The 22489-nt window shown below is 47.2% G+C and overlaps 1 protein-coding gene across 1 annotated transcript in view; it reads left to right on the top strand.

Moving 5' to 3' along the window:
- The window catches only part of LOC128567301 (pappalysin-1), a 143802-nt gene that overhangs the window by 101677 nt on the left and 19636 nt on the right, over positions 1-22489 (top strand). The window contains exons 11-14 of the mRNA XM_053564446.1: positions 444-591; positions 6268-6377; positions 15510-15581; positions 20697-20795. Coding sequence (XP_053420421.1) covers positions 444-591; positions 6268-6377; positions 15510-15581; positions 20697-20795 — 429 coding nt within the window. The remainder of the gene's footprint in view (positions 1-443; positions 592-6267; positions 6378-15509; positions 15582-20696; positions 20796-22489) is intronic.

Here is a 22489-nt window from a genome sequence, read left to right as displayed (position 1 = left end):
TTTCTCATTACTTAAGAGGAAGCAAGCTCTGGCATATTCCCATCTTCTTGCGAACCCATGTTCCCAGTGCTATGTCCACGAGGGAATCATAGGCCCCTATCTTCATTAAAAACAAAAAAGCCGTATAAATCAAACTCGTAATTGCTCTGATTGAAACTTCTGTAACACTGCTAAGCTAGGACCGTGAGTTAGGCTCTCTGGAAAACCCTGAGCAAGTTTCTTCCTGCCCTGAGTCCTCAGTTTCCTTATCTGTAAAACAGAGATACTAGCAACACCTCCCCTTCAGCGTCATTGAGTTTCAACCATCCGTTAAGAAATTGTTTTGGAACAACGCTTCCGACCTCTGGGGAGATGAGAAATTGTTTCCTCTTTCATTGTGGGAGACTCGTCCTGTGGGGAACTGGAGTGTCTCTTGGTCCTGACTGTGTTTCTGTGGTGTCCAGGGACGTGGGAGCAATGTCATACACTGCCGGAAAGATGGCACCTGGAGCGGCTCCTTCCACCTTTGCCAGGAGATGCAAGGCCAGTGCTCAGCACCCAACCAACTCAACAGCAACCTCAAACTGCAGTGCCCTGATGGCTATGCCATAGGTACGATGGGCCCGCGAGGGGAGCAGAGCAAGGGGGCACGTCCTGCCAGGACCTTGGAGCTAGTACCTCGAGACCCAGAAGAGACTCAGAGACAGGGATATGGTGAAGTAATGGTCAGCGAGTGTGCACAGGTACCCCAGAGTGAAGAAAAGCTGTCAGGTGTCTCGGGGGCGGGGGGTGGCACAAAACACTCCCAGAAGAAGGGGCGCTTACACAAGAAGTCAGAGGACGTTATCAGGCAAGAGAAATGGTGTTACAGGCAGAAGGCACCATGTGACCAAAGACAGAGCAGGAATGTGAAAGCACAGATTATATTTATTAGTGATCTTAAAATTTGCATTATGATAAGCACTCGTGAGTACCTGCTGTAAGTGAAGCCTTGCATGAAGCCCTTGAAGGCATTCTACCCTACTCTCGTCTTTAACTTTTAACAGATGAGGAAATTAAAACTTGAAGGCATAATGAAATGTGCCCCCAAATCCTGAGAGCTGTCTGACTCCACTGTCTGGCGTTAGCCGCCTCCAAAGGAGAATTGACAGCATTTTCAAAATCCTCTTTGTGCAATGTTAGGCCAGCCTGAGAAACGCATGCAGGAGGAAGAGGCAGGCTGGTGCTCGATGCCAGGGATTAGCCTGGTGTAAACCAGGCATCTGGACAGGCACATTAATCACAGGCCCCGCAGCTTTCTGGGGAAGTGGGAGTGCGTGGAGTCTGACCTCATTTAAGGGCAGTGAGGCTGACCTCTTGGGCTGATTCCCTAATTGACCATGATGAAAAGCCCGGTGAATTGAATGTCCTTGCTCGGGGCCAGTGTGATTTATGGGGCAATGGCCAGGGGTGTCTGGCACAGAAGGTTATCTGACTGTACACAGAACCGACACATTCTTCACCTAGCAAACCGAGAGTGATCACTGCACACCCAGAACCAAGGCCTGTGGCGGGAGGGGGAGGTTCATGGACGCTGATCCCCTCCTTTTGAAGATGAAAACACATAACTTCTGAGAGGAAAAGCTCTTCATCTTGACTTAGAGCAGGACTCGGCATCCTTGCATTTAGTACAGGGCACTGGCTCCTGCACAGGTCAGAAAACACCAAAGCACACGGTCATTCTCACCGATGATTCGGAAAGTATTTTAGGATATTACACACTTGCCAGTCCATGCCACCCCACCCAGGAGGGTTGTGGGGAGAAGGGCTCTCAGAGGGCCTGCCAAGGTAGACATTAGAAGTTTGGGGCAACAGGTCTTGCCATGGTGAGCAGCACTGGCTGCTCCAAACCAGAGCCAAGACTTCACCTTTCCATCATTCCTGGTCAGCGAGCCTGCGTCTGGACACGTGTGATGGTGGTGGGCTTCAAACCTCCAGCTCAGCCAGAATATATAAGTGAATATTCAATCAGACTCATACCTGGCATTGTGTGACCTTGTGGGAAAAAGGCTGATTCAGTGGCCTTTATATAAAACAATGGAAACAGACCTATTGTATGTCTACAGTCACCGACACATTCAAATCTAGGGGAGTTTTTACACATGCGTAAGTAAACACACATCACGTAGCACCAAACACGCATACCATACTGTAAGCTCATGCCTAGCACCTACACATCAGCCAAACACCACACAAGCACATCACCCCCACATATACGTAACTAGCACATAAATCTACACACACACACACACACACGCACGCACGCACGCACGCACGCACAAACCCAATATACAAGCCCATATGCTGTAGAGGAGAGAACATATCTTATGCCCTGAAACATTATCAGACACACAGGAAGATGCATGAAATGCTCACAGATCACACATGTGCATTTACACAACTGTCTTACGGCCGCATGGTGCATGTGGTGCGTCCATATGTCATAGAGGGCTGGGACATTCACAAGCACAACACCAGGCTCTCTGCTCTCCCTCAGAACAGTGGGGTGTGGGGAAGAGGCCAGACGGTGGTGCTTCCTCACCCACTGAGGTTTCTCATGTTCTGGGTGATGCCGGATGCGGAATCACCTTCCCCTCCCCAGTGCTCCATGTTCTCCTGGCAGGGCCTAACTCCTGGCTGCCCATGTTTTGAATGTGGTGACCCAGGGCTGATGGTGAGTGGGTTGGGGCACACGAGTTGGGGGGCATGGAGAGGAAAAGCAGCCCTGGAAGCCTGAGCGGGCAGCAGGCAGGAAGGTGGAAGGAGAAAGCGGCTTTCCCTCCCCATCCTCATCTCCCAGGGTCCCATACATCCACCTCTCAGGCTGAGCCGCTCCCCAGGAGGGCCCATCACACCAAGGCGAGGGCGCACCAGAGCCCATGTCAGCAGGGGCGAGCTGTGTGGTGGGCTTGGGGCCTGGCAGGCACATTCTACATCACCCAGACTGCCTCCCTCAGCAGTGGGAGCCTTCACAAGCAGCCTTGGAGTGTTGCTTTTGCTGTGGACCTAGGGCTGCCACCCTCCTGGAGCCTCTGCCTGCCTCAGCGGAAGGAGAGGTGGGGCCTGGTGAGATCACCGCTGTGCACCGATGCCAATTACGGCTCATATATCACAACACAGCAGCCTGCTCCTGCAGCCCCAGAGCCGGGCAGGGGAGCCAAGTGGACAGAGACACAGAGAAAGAGGAATTCAGACAGGACCACTGCTGAGGAATGCAAGTGTCTCCTGTTTGGACACTTTTTCTTCCTCGCCCCCTCTTTGGATGGGGACAGCGTTGTCCAAGTCCCAGATGCTGCGTTTTCTTTTTGTTTCAAAATACCTTTTATCATCACAGCTTTGTCTCATCTTTGCTCCCTAAAAACTACTTTAGAACTGGTCTCATGACAAAACACGCACCAGGAAAGTTTCTCGGACTGCTTAGAGATTTTTGTATTTTATTCTCATCACTCATCCTTTTTGTCTTTTTTGTGCTTCCCCTATTTTTTCCACTCCCCTGGCCCCTCACCTGCCTCTGCTCTTTCAACCGCTGCCTCCCTCTTTGTTCTCTGTGGGGCTGCGCCCCATTGATTGTGGGGCCTGGAAATCAGGAGATGTGGGTTTGAAGCCAGGGCCCCCTCCTTGCCGACTCTGTACCTTCAGCTCTGTGTCCTGGGCCCTCCTTCTGTGAAACGGGCATGATGACACCTGCTTCGTGGGGCTGGACTTGCGAGGAAATGAGACTACCGAGGAAAACCACCTGGCACAGCCAGGAATCTGTCCTTGTCAGGCTCAGAGTCCCCATGTTTAAAGTGCAGAGGACCCGCTCGTTGTCCTTCACCTGCCGCTGCTTCTTTGCCCCTGCTTCAGACCTCGTGGGTCTCTTAAAGAGGATGATAAGATGGCATCAGGAAGGAGGCTGGATGCACCGTGGGCATGGACGTGTGTATATGTCTGCATGTGTATTGCATAGTTATGTACATGTGTGTGTGCATCTGTGCACACCTATGCACATCACGATTTGGAAGGGAGCCTTTAAAATGACTGACAGAACAGGATAAGAAAAGATTTAAATTGCTCTGAGTCACCCATTTACTTCTTTTTTTTCTGAGATACAGTCTTACTAGGTTGCCCTCAGTAGAGTGCTGTGGCATCACAGCTCACAGCAACCTCAAACTCTTAACTCAAGCTATTCTCTTGCCTCAGCCTCCCAAGCAGCTGGGACTACAGGCACCCACAACACCACCTGGCTTTTTTTTTTTTGTTTTTTGTAGTTGTCATTGTTGATTGTAGCTGGTCCAGACTAGATTTGAACCCGCTAGCTGCGGTGTATGTGCCCAGTGCCTTACCCACTGAGCTATGGGCACTGCCCTACTTTTTTTTTTTTTTTTTTGACACCGAGTCTTACTCAGTAGCCCTGAGTAGAGTGCTGTGGCGTCATAGCTCACAGCAACCTCAATCTCTTGGACGCAAGCAATTATCTTGCCTCAGCCTCTAGAGTCACTGGGACTACAAGTCTGTGTCACCATACCCAGCTAATTTTTCTATTTCTAGTAGAGACAGGTTCTCATTCTTTGCTCAGGCTGGTCTCAGACTCCAGAGAGCTCAGGCTCCCGAGTGGTAAGATTCCAGGCCAGAGCCACTGCACCCGGCCTCTGAGTGACCCATTTAGTGTTTGGAGGTTGGTTTGGACACTAAGACAGAGAAATGACCTCCTCAGGGCCTGGGCAGATTCTGAAAGTTTGTCCACACAAATGAGAACCTCTTTGGAGTGCTGGGGAGGGATGGAGATAGGCTTGATTTTTCAGGAGACCTCAGAATGTGTGAGGTCAAGGTGGAGAGCAAATGAGCCAAATCGTAGTCCACTGGCCAACCCTTGGGCTGAACATCAATTTTCTTCCCCCTGGATGGAGGGCTTCTGTATACCAGCCCTGTCACTATTAGTTATCTACCCTTTCATTGACTCATTACCTGGCTTTTAAAAAATCCCTCTATCCATGAAATCCATCATTCACTCATTTACTTATCCGTTCATGGACTCGCTTTCTCCTGAAGATACCTAAATGCCCATTCATCATTCACTTGTGCCGTCCATGCATCATTCATTCCCTCCCCTCCCCGTCCGTCCACAAAGCCCTGCACTCTCTGTCTCTTACCCTCCTTCCCAAGTCCTTGCTCAGTACCCACACTCTGCATACACGGAGCCAGGCTCCGGGCACAGAACAGGGAGCGTGGACAGTGCTGGCCTCCTGGAGTGACAACCCAGCAGGGTACAGAGCTGCTGACACAGCAGTCCCCAAACAAATGGGAAATGGTCACATGACAAGGGATTGGCTGGGCATCCACAAAGGGGTTGGCCTGTCATGGAACCGTGGAGGTCTGCTCTGAGCAGGTGGCACTGGCATGGAGGTCTGTGGAATCATGAGCAATGAGCTAGTTGACAAGGGCAGGGAAGGGTCTTGGAGGCACAGGGGAGAGCAGGTTGAACTCCAGGGAGAGAGAGGTGTGAGGGCTCAGAAGCTCACTGCTCAGTTAGCCAGCGCTCACTGTGCTCTATCAAGGTGTCAGGTACCCGGTTAGACTCAGAGATGAACCGACTGCATCCCTGGCCTCCTAGGGATGGCAACACTCTAGCTGTGGGAAGGAGACATAGACAATGAGGTCAGCTCAGGACTGTGGCTTCTCAGTGCCCAGCAGGCATGGAGTCCTCAAGCAGCAGGGCTTGCAGAACAGAGTCCTCTTGTTCCATTGCAGAAATCTGGGCTGACTTCTTGGAGGAGTTGAACTGGACTCTGAGGGACAGGTAGAATTTGGTCATGGGAAGACAGGTCAGGGGGACGTTTCAGGAGACTGGGTGAATAGGAGCAGAAGCCCAGAGGCCGGGAATTGGTGTGAGGCTCAGGTGGAAAACCAAGTGGAGTTCAGTCCAGCCAGACCAACCAAAGTCTGAAGGTGTTCAGTGGGAGAGCAGATGGGTCAGGCCACAGGAAGTGTCAGAGACCCAGCAAAGAAGGTTGCATTTTGTCCTAGGTGAGGGGAGCCTTGGAAAAGTTTTCGAGCAGCAGACAAGCATGATCCAACTAGGCTTAGGCACAGGGGTGGCAGCGGCGGCCAGTTGGTTTGGAGAGAAGTGAAGGGAGTCAGGAAGACCACAGCTGACCTTGTTTGGGGAGCTCACTCCTTTCCACCGCCCTGAGATTGGGACAGCCGTGTCCACTGGGAGCCTGGGAGCCCGAGTACTGAGTTGTCCCCTCAGACTGTGCTTCCCCACAGGGTCAGAGTGTGCCACATCATGCCTGGATCACAACAGCGAGCCCATCATCCTACCGGTGAACGTGACTGTGCGTGACATTCCCCACTGGCTGAACCCCGCACGGGTTGAGGTGAGTGGACAAGGCCCTCCATCTGCTGCTAAAGGCAGGGGGGATGACATTGTTGGGCCCTTACCATGTCCTGGTCATGAGTTATCCCTGACACATGTTATCTTTCACTGAACCTTCATGCGTGCCCTGGGGGCAGGAGGTGGGGGTCGTTTATAATCATTTCTCGGCCCTTAATTATTTAATACTTTCTCTCTGTCACTTTTTATTGTGCCACTAAATGCTGATGACAGTTTAGGAATTTGAGTACTGACCACCTTAGTTTACAGATGAGGAAAGAGGCGCCAAGAACGCAGGTAGGGAGCACAGAGCAGGTCAGACAGTCCCGTCCGTTTCTGACCGGACCTGTCTGTCCTCGAAAGCACAACGCTATTTGGTTTCTCTGGCACCTTCCACTTTATACAGTGTGAATTTCTGGTGTCTTTCTCCAAGCTTTACCTGTTTGGGGGAAAGCAATGACTATGTGACATAGAAAGCTAGTGACCCCAGTCATTTCTGGAACACCTGCTTTGTTCACGTGTCAGGCACCGAGAGCCGAGACTGCGTTTAAACCTGAGGATAGCCGTATGAGGGAGGGGTCATGGTTGCGTTCTCTGGTTGTGGACACTGAGCTCTCAGAAGTGATGTGATGGTCAAGAGCAAGGGCTGGGCTCCGCATGCCCCCTGCCATGCCAGGCTGCTGTGCCTCCCGGCCAGGTGACTATAGAGGCCCCCACTTTGAGCAGTATCAGTTTGACTTTGAGCTTGGCTGTTCCTCCTTTCCCCATGTCATCTAATCAGCTGGGTCCCCCAGAGCCAATGTGGACTGGCTTCTTGTCCTCCAGGGCACTGCAGTGTCAGGGCTCATGTGTGGCTTTGGACCTTGGCTCACCCTGGAGAAAGTGAGAGAGAAAAGGAGGTGGGGGTGGGCGCAGGCGAGGTGCATCCATATGTCTCTCTGAGTCCCCTGCCCAGGGCGCTGACAGGCCTTGCAGCCCAGAGAGCTGCTGTCTGCCCGCCTGCTGCAGATCGCACTCCGGATAGCTGGGCAGAACCCGATACCCGGTGTACTGTTTCTCAAATGAGCCGAGGGCATGGCTGCCAGGGCTTACTCAGCACTCTGGGCACAGGGACCAGCCAGACGCCTCCACGGTGCCATGTGCCCGGCATTCCCCTCTTCTGTCGCCTTGTTCCTCTCTTTCGCTCTCTCTTTTCCTCTCTCTATCTTTGTCTCTCCAAGCTTCCTTTCCTTTTTCCTGCCTCTGTTTCTCTCTCCTCCCACTCCTGGGCTCTTTCATCTTGTCCTGCCTCCCTCTCGCCTTCCCATGCTCTTTCCCCCTCTGTCGCCATCTTCCCTCCCTCCCTCCCTCTCTCTCTCTCTCTCTCTCTCGCTCTCTCGCTCTTTTTCTCTCTGCCTCTGACTCTCCCCACCACATCCCCAAGACAGTTCTATCTTCCCTAAACTCAAGCTCTGTCATCCATTTCCTCCACCTCAATGTGCTTGTCCCCATTCCTAGACCAGAATCCCCACGCGGATTCGCCCTGCAGGTCCCTTGCAGGCTGATGTGCTGAACTCTTGCAGGAGCATGTATAGGGCCCAGAGGTCAGTCTTGGGCAGCTGGAGAGCCCCAAGTGCGAGCCCCTCATTGCAGAGATGGGGAAGCTGAGGATCTCTGAGGGAGAGGACCGGTCTACTGGCTTTCCTCCCTTAGTCTACCCCGAGCCCCCACACCTCAAAGCAAGTGAGTCTTCCTCATATGCACAGCAGACACAGGAGGCCTCCCTCCCACCCAGTATCGGCGGACTTATTGACCTAGCCCAGCCTCCCACAAGATGCCTTTTCCCTACCCCTGGGGTGAATTTCCACCCTTCCCTCTGTGAGCCCTAAAGAGTTCAGTTATAATTCACTGTGAAATAAATCCAAGGATCTGAAAGCCTGTGAGCTGCCCCCTCCCCACCCCCCATGGCCCACCCGCCGCCCGCCTGTCCCAGCCCCCACCCAGCTCCCTGGTCTGCCCGCCTTTATTGATGCCGGCCTACTGAGAGAACCATAACGAGGTTCAGACCTCCACCGGTCTCTGGAGGCCTCATTATCCGGGACGAAAAAAAATGTGGTAGAAAAAGGGAGGAGGGCGAAGGGCAGAGATTGATGATTTCCAGGAATAAAGCAGAAATGCTGGCCTCTGCTGCACCCTTGCCCCGTGTGTGGCGAGAGCTACAGAAATAGAGCTGCTGGTGCAGCGTTTCCAGGCCGGAGGAGGCCCTGGAGGGCTCTCCTGCTCTCTGAGGGGCCGCCCGCAAGCCCCTGTGCAGGAAGATGGGCCGGGTGAGGCTCTGCTCCAACGCCCACCACCTTTGTCCCCAGAGAAAGAGTCGGAGGTGACAACTGGCGTGCACAGGACGCCTGCTGTGGCCAGGTGCTGGACTGGCTCTGCCCATCCTTTATCTGTGCCACTGTCCCCCACACCCACACACAGAGATATCCCTACATGGTAGGTCTGAGTCTCTTCATGCTTCTGGTGGAGGAAACAGAATCTCCGCGATGAAAGCCACTTGCCTAAGAGGAATGAAGAGAGACCCTGGCCAATCTGATGCCACAGTTGACTCTAGCTATCCCTGTGGTTTCTGTGGAATATAGAATAATATTAATATTATTAATAATAAAGACAAGCAAGACCTTTACCTATCACATACCAGGGATGTGCTGGCCCATGTTTAACAACTGGCTCTCTGCAAAACTCCGATGGGTAGCATTTGCCAATTTCTGTGATATAAATACTCCCGTGGAGGAAGATTTCAAGGTCTCCAAATTGCCATCACTGAACACAAAGTTGGGAAGATAGAGTCACTATTGGCTCTTGTGAGCCTGTGCAAACTGGCTGCGGCTCACCGCTGGCACTTCCTCAAGATCAACTCTATTTTAAGCATTTTACTTGTATTGACATGTATGAAGAGAATGGGAATGACTTGGAAGAGTAGAATATCCATGCTGAGAATATTGGGATCGTGTGTCATGACGAGCGCCCAGAATGGTGAGCTCTGTGAGGGCAGGACAGTGGTTATCTCACCTCCCTAGGGCCCTAGAGCTCAGTAGATGGTTACTAAGTACGTATAGTTGCTGAGTCAGGTGGCCAAGTGTCTGGTCTAAGCCGCTTGCTGCATGTCCTGACAAATCCCATCATTTCTCTAGGCTGCAGTTTTCTCATTTGTGAAATGACCACTCGGGCAAGGTGGAGCAGGGAGTGCGTCATGAACTCAAATACCAGTAGAACCAGGCAGGTAGAGAAACAGCTGAAGCAGACCAAGCAAGCTACTTTGTATCTTAAACACTTAGCCATATTACTACAACTAATGGTAGCAGTTTTTATTATAAATATTTCAGAAAGACAGACGGAATTACAGAAAAATGTAATAAACTCTCATATAGCATGTATTATACTTAAATAATAAGTATTTAAGTTTTTAATTTTATTAAACTTAAGCCAGTATTTAAGTTTATTAAACTTAAGCTAGAGTTGAAGTTCTTTTTATTGAGATAGAGGTTACATGCTAATCTTAAGCTTTACAATTTTTATATTGGTGTACACTCATGAAAAAGTCAGACAGGCCTCCCCTTCCCATGCTGGGCATTGCCTCCATTGCCAAGGTAACCAGTGTTTTGATTTTATCCCTATAGATTGCTTTTGCTTCATATGATTGAAATCATAGAGTATATGTCTCATAAGGTACCTTCATAAATATATATTTTTAACTTCCATAAAGAAAAACGCTATGTTCCTTCTTTTTTTCCCCTTCTCAGTCCCCCTCCCTACATACATACACTTGTGAAAAAGCTAGAGAAAAGAGAACTCTTCCTTTAATCTGAGGAATGAGATAGTGACAGAGGAAATTCCCCTCAGGGGCAATGCTAGAGAGACTGCAAGGAATGGTGGGAATTGTGGCAAAGTAAGATTTTTTTTTTCATTTGTTTTTGTTTTTGGCTCCTTCCAAAGGAGGGGCAACTATAGCCCAATGTAGCAATGTGGAGATGTGGACCTGGTGTGGCCATATTGTCCATTTTTTTCTAGAGTAAAAGAAAACTGGCATTTTAAAAATTTGAAATCTCTCTTTATATATATGCAACTAATTTTTACTTTTGTTAAACACTTGTATGCCAAACCAAACATTTCTGTGGTTTGTGTAGCCTAGAAGCTATTAGCTTGCAACCTTTGGATGAGACAGACTATTCCAGCCTGTATATCTTGATTTCTGGGGTGGCAGCCTGTCTTCCCTCCAGTTCCTGAGGAGTATCTCCAATCTGCCTCCACATTGCCCCTTGCTCAGGGATGCTGGGAGAGTTTCACAATAGAAAATGCATCTTCCACCTTCAGAAATGGATAATTCCTCTAGATTGATGAAACTTTAGCTTTTATAATGGTTTCTGGAAAAAGAACAAGAAGGAAAAGAAGGCGGGAGATAGGGAGGGAATGGATTAACCAAATGGAAGATAAGTTATCGTGTCCTGACTGTCCATGGTATCTAGGCACTGTTTGCTAGGCAGTTCCTTCTGTTTGACCTCATTTTGCCTCCACTGCACCCAATGAGGTCAAGAATATCACCACTTTCCAGATGAAGAAGCTGAGGCTCTGAGAGGTTGTCCCTGCCCAATTCACACAGCTAATGTGGGTGAATTAGCCAGCACACTCTGCTGCATCCCATCTTCCAAGGCAACTATCATACAAATTAAAAAAAAAAAAGTGCAACATGTGTGGACAGAAGATGAAGAATTCAGGTATATTTGTGGAAAACCCTGCCAAGAGTCTAAAGGTCAGAGGTAGAGTGTTTTTGAGAGACTAGTTTGTCTGATCTATCTGATGTACAGAAGAACGTAACAAGTGCCCTGTGAGGGAAGCTGGTAGACAAGCAGAGTATCCAGGATCCACTATGCTCATTCACTCATGGGCACATTCACTCATTCACTCATTTGACTGTTTATTCACCCATTCAGTAAACGTTGATTATGTACCTTCAAATGGTGGATATTCTTTAACAAACACTAGGGATACAGAGTGGGAATGCCTAAGCTTTTAAGAAGCCAGAAGCTCACTGACTCATAACAAAAGGAAAATTGATGATGATGATGATGGTATGACTCACTCATGGCAGGCCCTGTAAATCAAAAGAAAAAGAAATCAAGGGAAATGAGGGGCTTATCTTAGAAGACATCCAGGAGGGAGTTAGACATGGGCCTTGGGATGAGCAAGCTGTCTTAGGGTGCCTTCTCACCTGTCAGGGGCTCTGAGTGGAGCTCATCTTCTCTGGGCTCCATTTTTAGACACTCTGCCCCTGTCCAACATTTGTCTCAAAGGGCCTTTCCATCTTTATAAACCTTAGTCTTTCCATTAGTCAAAAGAACAAGCTGTTTTTATACTTAACAGCTTCAGTAGCTAGTACACTTTGAAGGAGAGTGTAGTGCTCAAAGCATAGACCTTAGAACCAGATAGATGTGGGTTTAATTGCTGACCATCACTGCCTATAAATTACAATTTGGGGCAGGTCATTTCACTTCTCTGTGCCCCAGTTTTCTCTTGTGTAAACCAGATTCAAAAATAGCGCTTATCTCATAGTTATGGTAAGAATGAAATGAAATGAAATCTCTGAGCCCAGGGCTTAGAGCATAATAATACTTACTGAATAGAAGCTGTTGGGTGGATGGGGATAATGCTGGTGATGATGGCGCTGGGATTGTTGGAGGTGATGGTGGTAGAGCCAATGTTTTAATATTGGTGATGATGGTGGCAGTGATGGTAGTGCTAGGAAGATGAAGATAGAGGAAGTAGAGGATGATGGTGGTAGTGGTGATGAAGATGATGGTGAAGGTGACAGTGGCGCTGATGATGTTGAATGATAATGTTAATTGCAGTCACAGAGAAAAGGCAGCCTATTCTTCCTACCCACCAATGCAAGATATGAAAGCTATCTTAGAAAACCTGGTCTGAAAGGGCTCTGGCTGATCTAGATGTCCCACTGGCATCAAGAGGAACAAGGCTGACATTTGAAGGGCCCCATCTGGACTCTCCCAATGTGTGCTGTAAACAGTTCAGTCTTCCCTTCAGCTCCCACTGCCCATCCCCTTTCCCAGTCCTCCCAGCACACAGAGGGGCCCTATAGTGAGACAGGTGGGGCATGCAGCCCTGAGTAATAGCAGAAAACCCAAAAGCCTTGGAAAGATAAACAGGTTCATGCAAATAGTATAAAAGTCCTTTTTCTGAACTCACGTCAGGTAAACCTCAACTGACAGAAACTTGTACAACCACACCAAGACATTCCTACCTACGAATTCAATTAGCTCTCAAATAAACCTGGGGAGGGATGGGCATCAAATCCCTGGTGGACCCTAACACCCTGCTGTTTTCTGCTTCTTGAATCTTTATTAAATGCCCTCCAATGTCCCTGGGTCTTGACTGGGAACAGACTCTCAAACTCAGAGATGAATGAGTCAGGTTAAGAGAATGAAATCAGGTGATTCTATCCTCACTGGCCCATAGGTGGGAAGCAGAGGGGAAGAAAGTAACTTCACTGAAAGGAAAGAATACTGAGCTACTCACAAGCCCTCATTTGTATTTGTATCACCTTCTTTCATGCATTTGTTCACTGTGCTCCCTACTTCATTTTTTTTTTTTAAGACAGACTCTCACTATGTCACCCCTGGGTAGAGTGCCATGGCATCATAGCCTACAGCAACCTCAAACTCTTGGGCTTAAGCGATTCTCTTGCCTCAGCCTCTCGAATAGCTGAAACTACAGGCGCCCGCCACAATGCCCAGCTTTTATGGTTGGAGTTGTCATTGTTGTTTAGCCGGCCCGGGCTGGGTTCGAACCCGTCAGCCTCGGTGGGTGTGTATGCCCGTAGCATAGTGCTTACTTCATTCTTGACTTTCATACTTACTTCAGGTTCCAGCTGAACCTCTGGACCTGCCCCCAAGATACTTAAGAAATTGGTCCCAGGTTAAACATTTTCATATCATTTATCCCAGTGCATCACTGCAGCAAGCCTGTGACATTGTCAGTAGACATTTTATAGATGGGAGAACTGAGCCTCATCATGGAAATTCCAAGTCAGAAGTTTACTACACCTGTCCTACCTCAAATCCCATGGCTTTCCTAGTATGTCCATCTATTTATATATCCTGTGCATGCGAGGCACCATTCTAGGCTTGAGAGCTCCAGTGTGAACCAGAGATGCCATGGAGCAGAGAAAAAAGGCACCCCAGCCAGTCATAGCCTGGAGTCACCTGATTTCCTTTGCCACAAGCTTGCCAAGAAACCTAATTACAGTTTGGCTGCCCTGTAGGTCTGCCCTCAGGGAGAGAATGGGCTGGTCACATGGCTTCTTCTCCACATTCTGGCCCACATGACTGTTCATTGTTCATTTTTTAATTAAAATTAACAGGCTTTTCTTCAGGACAACAAACCCCGGTCATGTAGACTTCTGTGACTGGTTGCCGACAAGATTACCTCTCACTGCAAATCTAAGCTTGTGCCATTTGTTTTGTTTTTTATTTTCTTTTATTCTTAAGGAAATAATCATACTATGGCATGAAAATTGAGGCATCGGGCAGCCCCTGTGGCTCAGTGGGTAAGGCGCCAGCACCATATACCCAGGGTGGCAGGTTCGAACCTGGTCCCGGCCAAACTGCAACAAAAAAATAGCCGGGCGTTCTGGCAGGTGCCCATACTTGCAGCTACTCAGGAGGCTGAGGCAAGAGAATCGCCTAAGCCCAAGAGTGGGAGGTTGCCGTGAGCTGTGACGCTACAGCACTCTACTGAGGGTGATAAAATGAGACTCTGTCTCTAAAAAAAAAAAAACAAGAAAGAAAACTGAGGCATCTATGGAGAATAGAAGAGGGAGGTTCTAGGATTTTTATGGTCTCCCCACTCCTGACGTTAGTTTCGCGTCCTGGTGTTATTTATCTTTCTTCTTTCACTTGCTTAAAAAAATGTATCATCATGCTGGATTTTACATTATGAACTTCCTTAAATCATTTGTGGAACAACTGTTTTTAAATCCTGTTTTCTCCCCCTAAGAACTATGGAGCTTGGGGAATTTATTCTCTTGTGATGTAAGATTAATGCCCACCTCACAGCATGGTGGCAAGAAATAAATACCATAATGTATAAAGTAATTAGCACCACAAGTGCACTCAATATATTGCAGCTGTCATTATCATCATCGTAACTCTTGGAGGCCATAGTGAGTACACATCTGCATGCCTAGGAGCTCTGCCTGAGGGAGCTTGGCAAAGCACCCCAGAAGAACGAAATTTGGAGTAGATCTTTAAAGGGTAATTAAGGATTCTCCAAGTGGCAAGATGGGGAAGGGCATTTCATTGAAGGGGAACAGCAAGAACATTTTCACTGAGCTACCAAGTGTGGACAACCTCAGGAACCTGTGAGCAAACCCTATGGCATCCCAGCAGGTAACAGCAGGAAAGCCCCTCTGCCTCTCCAGGTTTAGAGCCAGAGGTTCACTCCTTCCTCCAACAGCCCGCTTGCTCCCAAACTGCGGTGTGCATCAGAATCATCTGAGAGGCTTTGTTTAAAATTCAGAGTCCCAGAACCAGCCTCATAGTCTCTGATTCATTAAACCCAAAGCAGGGCCAAGGAATTGGCTTTTTTGCTGTGCTTCCACAGAGATGAAAAGTGGGCCTGGTGAAGGTGGTCCTCAGATCATGCTTTGAGAAACCCTGCTTTGCACTTTCTCCCACTTTGTTTTTTTGCCATGGCTATGCACATGCTTACACCCAAACACATACGTGCCCACATAAGCACACCCTACCCTTCCTCCTCCCACCTTATCCCCACTCCCCAGTGGCTCAAACAGCAGCCAAGGCTTTTCTGAAGGGCCTTTCTTATCATGTTTCCATCCCCCAATTCTGCTCCTCCTTGGCCCTTGTTCTTGCCAGGGAAATACAGAATCATGACACATACAGTGAACACAAATATTATTTTAACGTTATGGCTCCTGTTATTGCAAATACCTGGGCAAGTTCTCCGTGTAAATGCCAGGGTGAGGTGAGGACTTGGAAGAGGTGGGGAAGTTGAATGTGGTGCCAGCACAGAGGTGGCTCCCTCCCAATCCCAAACCTATCTGACCTCTCTCTCTCCCTTTCTGCAGAGAGTCGTCTGCACTGCTGGGCTCAAGTGGTATCCTCACCCTGCTCTGATTCACTGTGTCAAAGGCTGCGAGGTGAGTCACAAGGAAAGACACTCCTCAGCTTCCTAGAAATAATCATGCAGATATTATTGTGGTATTAGTGATGGCTAACATTTACCATACCTACTGTTATAAATGTCCACTTAGCTGGTTTCTTGGACAGGGATCAGAAGCCCTGTCTTATAGATGATGGGATTGAGGCACAGAGATGTGATGAAACATTCTTAAAAGGGATAGGTAAAGTGTGATGGAGTTGGGATTCCAAGCCAGGCTTTTGTGGCTCCAAAACCTGTGGTCTCCATTATATTGGATCTGTAAAAAAGGAAGGGTAGAAGGCCAAGTTGATTTAACATCTACAATACACCAGGGATTGTCCCAATAGCATCACATTTAACCTTTATAGAGTCACATGAGACATGTTTTTAAAATTTCCATTTTGCTGGTGACCTTTACTTGCAGATCACTTTTTTTCTGCCCCACACCTTAGTTATTCTTTCATTCTTTAACCCCAGAAGTAATGTGGATGCCTCAGACCCAACTCCATATCTGAGCTGAAGCAGAAGGTCCTTTCTGATCCTTAAATCCTCTGACATCGCAGTTGAGTCATTCCCCGGAGCTTGAAATTCTGGAGATCTGGCTCTGGGTATCAGTGACAGGCCTGGTGGGGACACAGAGAGAAGGGTTCTTGGGATGTCAGCTATGTTCTCAGGGAAGGGTGTCCATGGAACTCAGAGACATTTCTGTGCATTGCTATGCTCTTGGAGGTTCTTCTCAGCTGGCAGTGAAAAAAAGGCCAAAAATCCCTTCCAGGTGGCTGTCTGAATCTCTGTGGCCCCCCCAGAGCCCACTGAGGAAAATGCAGGTGAAAAAGACAACACTGCTCTAAAAAACCCTTGTACTGAATGAAACTCTTGAAAGGTCAGAGCCAGAAAACTCCTTTGAGATAGTCTTCTAAACCTAACTTAATACTTGAAAGATGGAGAAACAGAGGCCTAGATAGCAGGTGGGTCTAATAGTTGATGGAACTCCCAAACTGGAAAAGGGTTAGTGTGAGTTGGCCCTGTTTGCCTGTTGTATATGGTGAAGACAGAGGGGAAGGATGGGTCTGAGTTTGCACAGTGCGATAGTCACAGAGCCAAAGCATAAGCCCAGGTCTCCTGATGTCCAGGCTGATGCTTTCTCTCCTCCATCAGGCTACAGAGCCATTCCCTGACCTGTCAGTGTCACACATAGTCCTTGGTTTGCACATTTCTTTCTGTACATTAGTTAGGGAGAACCCCTCACTCCCCACAATGACACATAGGGAATTGGGCATGGTAGTCTTCAAGAAACTCATTCTCTTAAGCTTCAGTTTGGAATGGCAAAACCAAGGCCAAAGACAGCCCTGTGGCTCTTGCTTCCTTCCATCTCTCTGGATCAGCCCAGCATTTGGGGAAAAGGAAGCTTGGGTTACCTGGGTGCTCATTCTGCTGAGTCGGCAGTCTGGGCAACCAGTGTAAAAGCAGAATTCAATCCCTCCTTTGACTCAGCAGTTAGGCCGCAGAGACCCTCACCTGTCAGGCTCTGAGCCCTGCCAGTGATGCTTATCACCTTTGCCCTTGCAGGTGCCCTCATCTTTCTTCCTTAGCTTAGAGCTAATAATTTGTGTCTTGTCTGGCTGAAAAGTTATGCTTAGAAGAGATACAAATGCTGGGAGCAGGAAATACTCCTCAACCTCGAGTATCTGGAGGAAGCCAAGATTTAAAAAAGGGTTTGGGGACCCCAGATCTCCCTGCCCTCTGCATCAAGCTGGATCCAAAGTAATCATTCACTCACTTACTCACCAGAGCTTCCCCACGTGCCTCTTATATACCAGTTACTAATCTGAGTTCTGGGAATACAGTGGTTTTAGCCAAGTGAAAATCTAACTATGTTCCTCCCAAGTCATCTGTGATATCATCTTGGCCATCCATCCTCCATCCATCCATGTATCATTTACCAAAGAAACATTTACTGGACATAGGTTTGATAAAGTTTTGCTCAAATTGCCATTTTTCTAGGAATGTAGGATGCAAAAATGAATAGTACACATTCCCTGTTCATAGGAATTCACAGTATAGTAAATGAGATGAACAATTAAAGAGAGAATTCCAAAATAATGTACCAAGAGCTGTCACCAAAACAAATACAAGAAGCTTTAGAAATACAGAGGATCCTGGTGCTATTAAGAAAGGCATTTTGGGGGGTGATGTTTGAGCTAGATCTTGAAATATGGGTTGTTTGCCCAAACACCTTACTAGTGGGGAGCAGCAACACAGGAAACACCAGAAATGGGCTCAGCATCCCTAGCGCAGTGGTAATGGCCTGCTAGGTTCAAGCCCCACCTCGGCCTGCTAAACAACAATGACAACTGCAACAAAAAAATAGCCCGATGTTGTGGTGGGTGACTGTAGTTCCAGTTACTTGGGAGACTGAGGCAAGAAAATTGCTTACACCCAAGAGTTTGAGGTTGCTGTGAGCTGCTGTGATCCCACAGCACTCTACCAAGGGCAACATAGTGAGACTCTGTCTCAAAAAAAAAAAAAAAAGAAAGAAAGAAAGAAAAGAAACACGAGAAATGAGAGAAGTCTCTAGGTAATAGAGCGCTGCTTATGAAGCTCCCTCTCTTTCCAGATTCTGTCTTTTCCACTCCCATCAATTAACTCCTATTCCTTTTCATGATCTCAGCTGAAACGTCATTTCCTCGGGGACGCCTTCACTGCGCTCCCTGAGTAGATCAAATCTTTATATTCTTTAATAACATCATGTGCTTTTCTTCCATGGCTCTTACCGGAGCTGAAATTGGTTGATTAGATGTGCGATTATTTGATTAAAGCCTGTCTCTTCACTAGAATATAGATCTAGAGAGGCAGGGGCTATAACTCTATTGATGCACTAGTGTGTTCTTCTCCTTAGCACATTGTGTACCACAGAGTAAGCATTAAATAAATAGGGTTGAATAGAGGATGGAAGGAAGGAAGACAGGGAGGGAGGAAGAGGGAAGGAAGACAAGGAGGGAGGGAGGGAGGAAGGAAGGGAGGAAGGAAGGAAGGAAGGAAGGGAGGGAGGGAGGGAGGGAGGGAGGGAAGGATTTTCATGATTTCTGTCAGGCTCCACATAAAAAAGAACCACCTTCATTCATTTCCTTTTCTTCTTCCCCAGCTACTCCTTTACCAAGCCCATTTCTTTTATTGTAAGGAAGGGATAATTCTCCTTTACATATATTATATGAGAAAGGACATAAAGAACGTAGCCCCCAGGCAGACCTCCTGACACACAGAGAAAAGGAAAGGGGTCACCTTTGCTGTTTTGTGTGTGTGTGCCCCTCTGTTCTGATATGAATATAATAAGGTGTTCTTTATGGAAGTCACACAGTGGAGTCACACCTGAGCTCACAGCCATGCACAGGCACACGCCTAAGCTAAGCTCTTACCTATTCTTAGCTCTGTCTTGCTATGATCTTTTTAAGACTCTAATAAGGCAGGAGGAAATGGAATCTGGCATTATGAGAAGGGAACACAAAGGCTCTGTGAATGAGAATTTGGAACAGAGATGCAGCCACCGGGGATGCTAGGGAAGATGAACTCCTTGTGAGTTTGGAGCTCTCCAGAGTAGTTGGAAGGGGAGATCACTGGATCGCAGGTGATGTGCTGGGATGACGGTTTTAAACAAATGCCATCATCTTCTTTCCCATCAATGAACCACTGGTTGTTAGAGAACCCCTTCACCCTGCTAAGCAGAGTGGGTTTTACTTTCATCTGCTCTCTACATTGTACTTGATGGGGTGGGGTTGACCGATAGGTTCATTCCCTTGTGAAATCAGTAGACTGTTCCAGGCTCTTGTTTCACAAGTGGGAGTCCTGAGGCCCAGAGAAGATAATTCTCTTAACTAAAATCACCAAGTCAGCACCCAGTTGGCTGAGGTTTGGAGGACGAGAACACAGGCATTCTAAATCCCTGCCAACGGCTCTTGCCACCATGCCACTACAATTTCATTCCACTCGGCAAACATTACTAAGGACCAAAGTTGCACACTGAACTAAGCTAAGTGATCAAGAGGCAAGGACAAACCAGACACTGCTTGTGTCTTTGAAGAGTTCACGGTTTTGCACAAGCTACAGAAAAGTAAACAGGCCACAGCTACTGCATGCTAATTGTTGGGAGGGGGAAAGACAAATGGGAAAGGAGTTACGAGACTCCTGGACTTTTTCCTGAGATGGCTCTGGGTTCAGATCCGAAATAACTTGACTCCATCCTTTCCCTCATCCTTGGAACACCAAAGGGGTGGAGGAAGACAGAGAAGAAAAGAAATAAATCAGCGAATGCTAGAACAGCCTAGAGAGAGAAGTTTAAGAAAAAAGAAAACATAGTGGCAGCTTAGATTTAAGTCACTATCCTGACTCTGCCGGTGTGATTTTGGCCAAGTCTCTCCCAGTGAGTCTTGGGGTCTCTGTCTATAGGGGTAAGAGTAACAAGTCCTACCTCTCATGTTTGGAGAGCAAAAGGAGAAACCAGGCCTGGACAGCATGTGACAGAACGTACATCTGTAGCCTCTGTTAGAGTGAGCCCGGCATTGTAAACAGACGATGCGTCAAATTCCTATGAATTCTTACATTTTATCTTTATAATTCTTGAGCAGTTTATATTCAGCTTTCTAATATGTATATGCGAATATACAGTATCCGTGAAGTTGGTGTGCAATTTAATTGCACTCGAACTTTATGGACGCCCTGTATTTTTAATGTTTTTACTTGCCTCCTGTTAGGAAAAGTAAGGGAAGGAAGTCTTGCTTCTTTTTTTTTTAATCATTTCTCCGTGTAAAATGAGCCCTGTATTCAGAAAATGTAAGTGATCTTTCCTTTGCACCTCTGCACTGCAAGAGTGTAATTTTTCCCACACTCTAGTTGGGAAAAATTTGGCTCGACAAGAGTCTGTATAAATGGTAGATGTGATAACTTTTCTGAGGGGGGTGTGGCATTTGAAGACGGGCAGGCTGACTGCAGGGGTTTGTGAGATGATGAGACACCTGAATGACCACAGAGGCCCCAGTGAAGGGGGGCAACTCCCACTCACTCCCTCACTCCAGGAGCCTACTGAGGCCTCATTGCCTGCTTCTCTCTCCCCTTATAGCCCTTCATGGGAGACAATTACTGTGATGCCATCAACAACCGAGCCTTCTGCAACTACGATGGTGGGGATTGCTGCACCTCCACGGTGAAGACCAAAAAGGTAGGCTGTGTGTGTCCCGGGCAGCGCCTCCTGCTGGTCAGAGTCACTCCTACATGCTGGACCACCCTCAGGCTGTGCCAGCACTGTGTCCAAGCTTTATTGTGTCATTTTTTTTTTTATTGTTAAATCATAGCTGTGTATATTAGTGCAATCAAGGGGTACAATGTGCTGGTTTCATATACAATCTGAAATATTCTCATCAAACTGTTCAACGTATCCTTCATGGCATTTTCTTAGTTATTGTATGTAGACATTTGTATTCTGCATTTAGTAGGTTTCACCTGTACCCATTCTAAGATGCACCTTAGGTGTGGCCCCACCGATTACCCTCCCTCCACCCTAACATCCCCCCTCCCTTCCCCTCCCTTGGCCCTTTCCCCATATTCTTGTGCTATAGTTGGGTTATAGCCTCCATATGAAAGCTATAAATTAGTTTCATAGTAGGGCTGAGTACATTGAATACTTTTTCTTCCATTCTTGAGATACTTTGCTAAGAAGAATATGTTTCAGCTCCATCCATGTAACATGAAAGAGGTAAAGTCTCCATCTTTCTTTAAGGCTGCATAATATTTCCATGGTATACATGTACCACAATTTGCTAGTCCATTCATCGATCAATGGGCACTTGGGCTTTTTCCATGAATTAGCAATTATGAATTGGGCTGCAACAAACATTCTGGTACAGATGTCTTTGTTATATTATGATTTTTGGTCTTCTGGGTATATACCTAGTAAAGGAATTATAGGATCGAATGGCAGGTTTATTTTTACATCTCTGAGTATTCTCCATTTTTACAAAAGGAACGTATTAGTGTGCATTCCCACCAGCAATGTAGAATTGTGCCCCTTTCTCCACATCCACGCCAACATCTCTGGTTTTGGGATTTTGTTATGTGGGCTACTCTTACTGGGGTTAGGTGATATCTCAAAGTAGTTTTGATTTGCATTTCTCTAATGATTAAGGATGATGAGCATTTTTTCATGTGTTTGTAGATCGTGCGTCTGTCTTCTTTAGAGAAGTTTCTCTTCAAGTCCTTTGCCCATCCTGAGATGGAATCACTTGTTCTTTTCTTGCTAATATGTTTGAGTTCTCTGTGGATTCTGATTATTAAATCATTATCAGAGGTGTAACCTACAAATATTTTTCTCCCATTCTGAGGGCTGTCTGCTTGCTGTACTTACTATGTTCTTGGCTGTGCAGAAGCTTTTTAGTTTGATCAGGTCCCAGTAATGTATTTTTGATACTGCTTCAATTGCCTGGGGATTCCTCCTCATAAAATATTCACCCAGGCCGATTCTTTCAAGAGTTTTCTCTACACTTTTTTCAAGTATTTTTATAGTTTCATGTCTTAAGTTTAAATCTTTAATCCAGTGAGAGTCTATCTTAGTTAATGGTGAAAGGTGTGGGTCCAGTTTCAGTATTTTACAGATTGCCAGCCAGTTCACCCAGCACCATTTGTTAAATAGGGAATCCTTTCCCCACTGAATGTTAATTGGCTTGTCAAAGATCAAATAACGGTAAGTAGCTGGATTCATCTCTTGGTTCTCTATTCTGTTCCAGACATCTACATCTCTGTTTTTGTGCCAGTACCATGCTGTTTTGATCACTATCAATTTATAGTACAGTCTCAGGTCTGATAGCATGATTCCTCCTGCTTTGTTTCTATTGCTCAGTAATGTTTTGGCTATTCGAG

Source organism: Nycticebus coucang, chromosome 2, assembly GCF_027406575.1.
Source record: "Nycticebus coucang isolate mNycCou1 chromosome 2, mNycCou1.pri, whole genome shotgun sequence".
NCBI classification, from domain to species: Eukaryota; Metazoa; Chordata; class Mammalia; order Primates; family Lorisidae; genus Nycticebus; species Nycticebus coucang.
The sequence above is the reverse complement of the archived record's forward strand: the minus strand, read 5'-3'. Positions and strand labels throughout refer to the sequence as shown.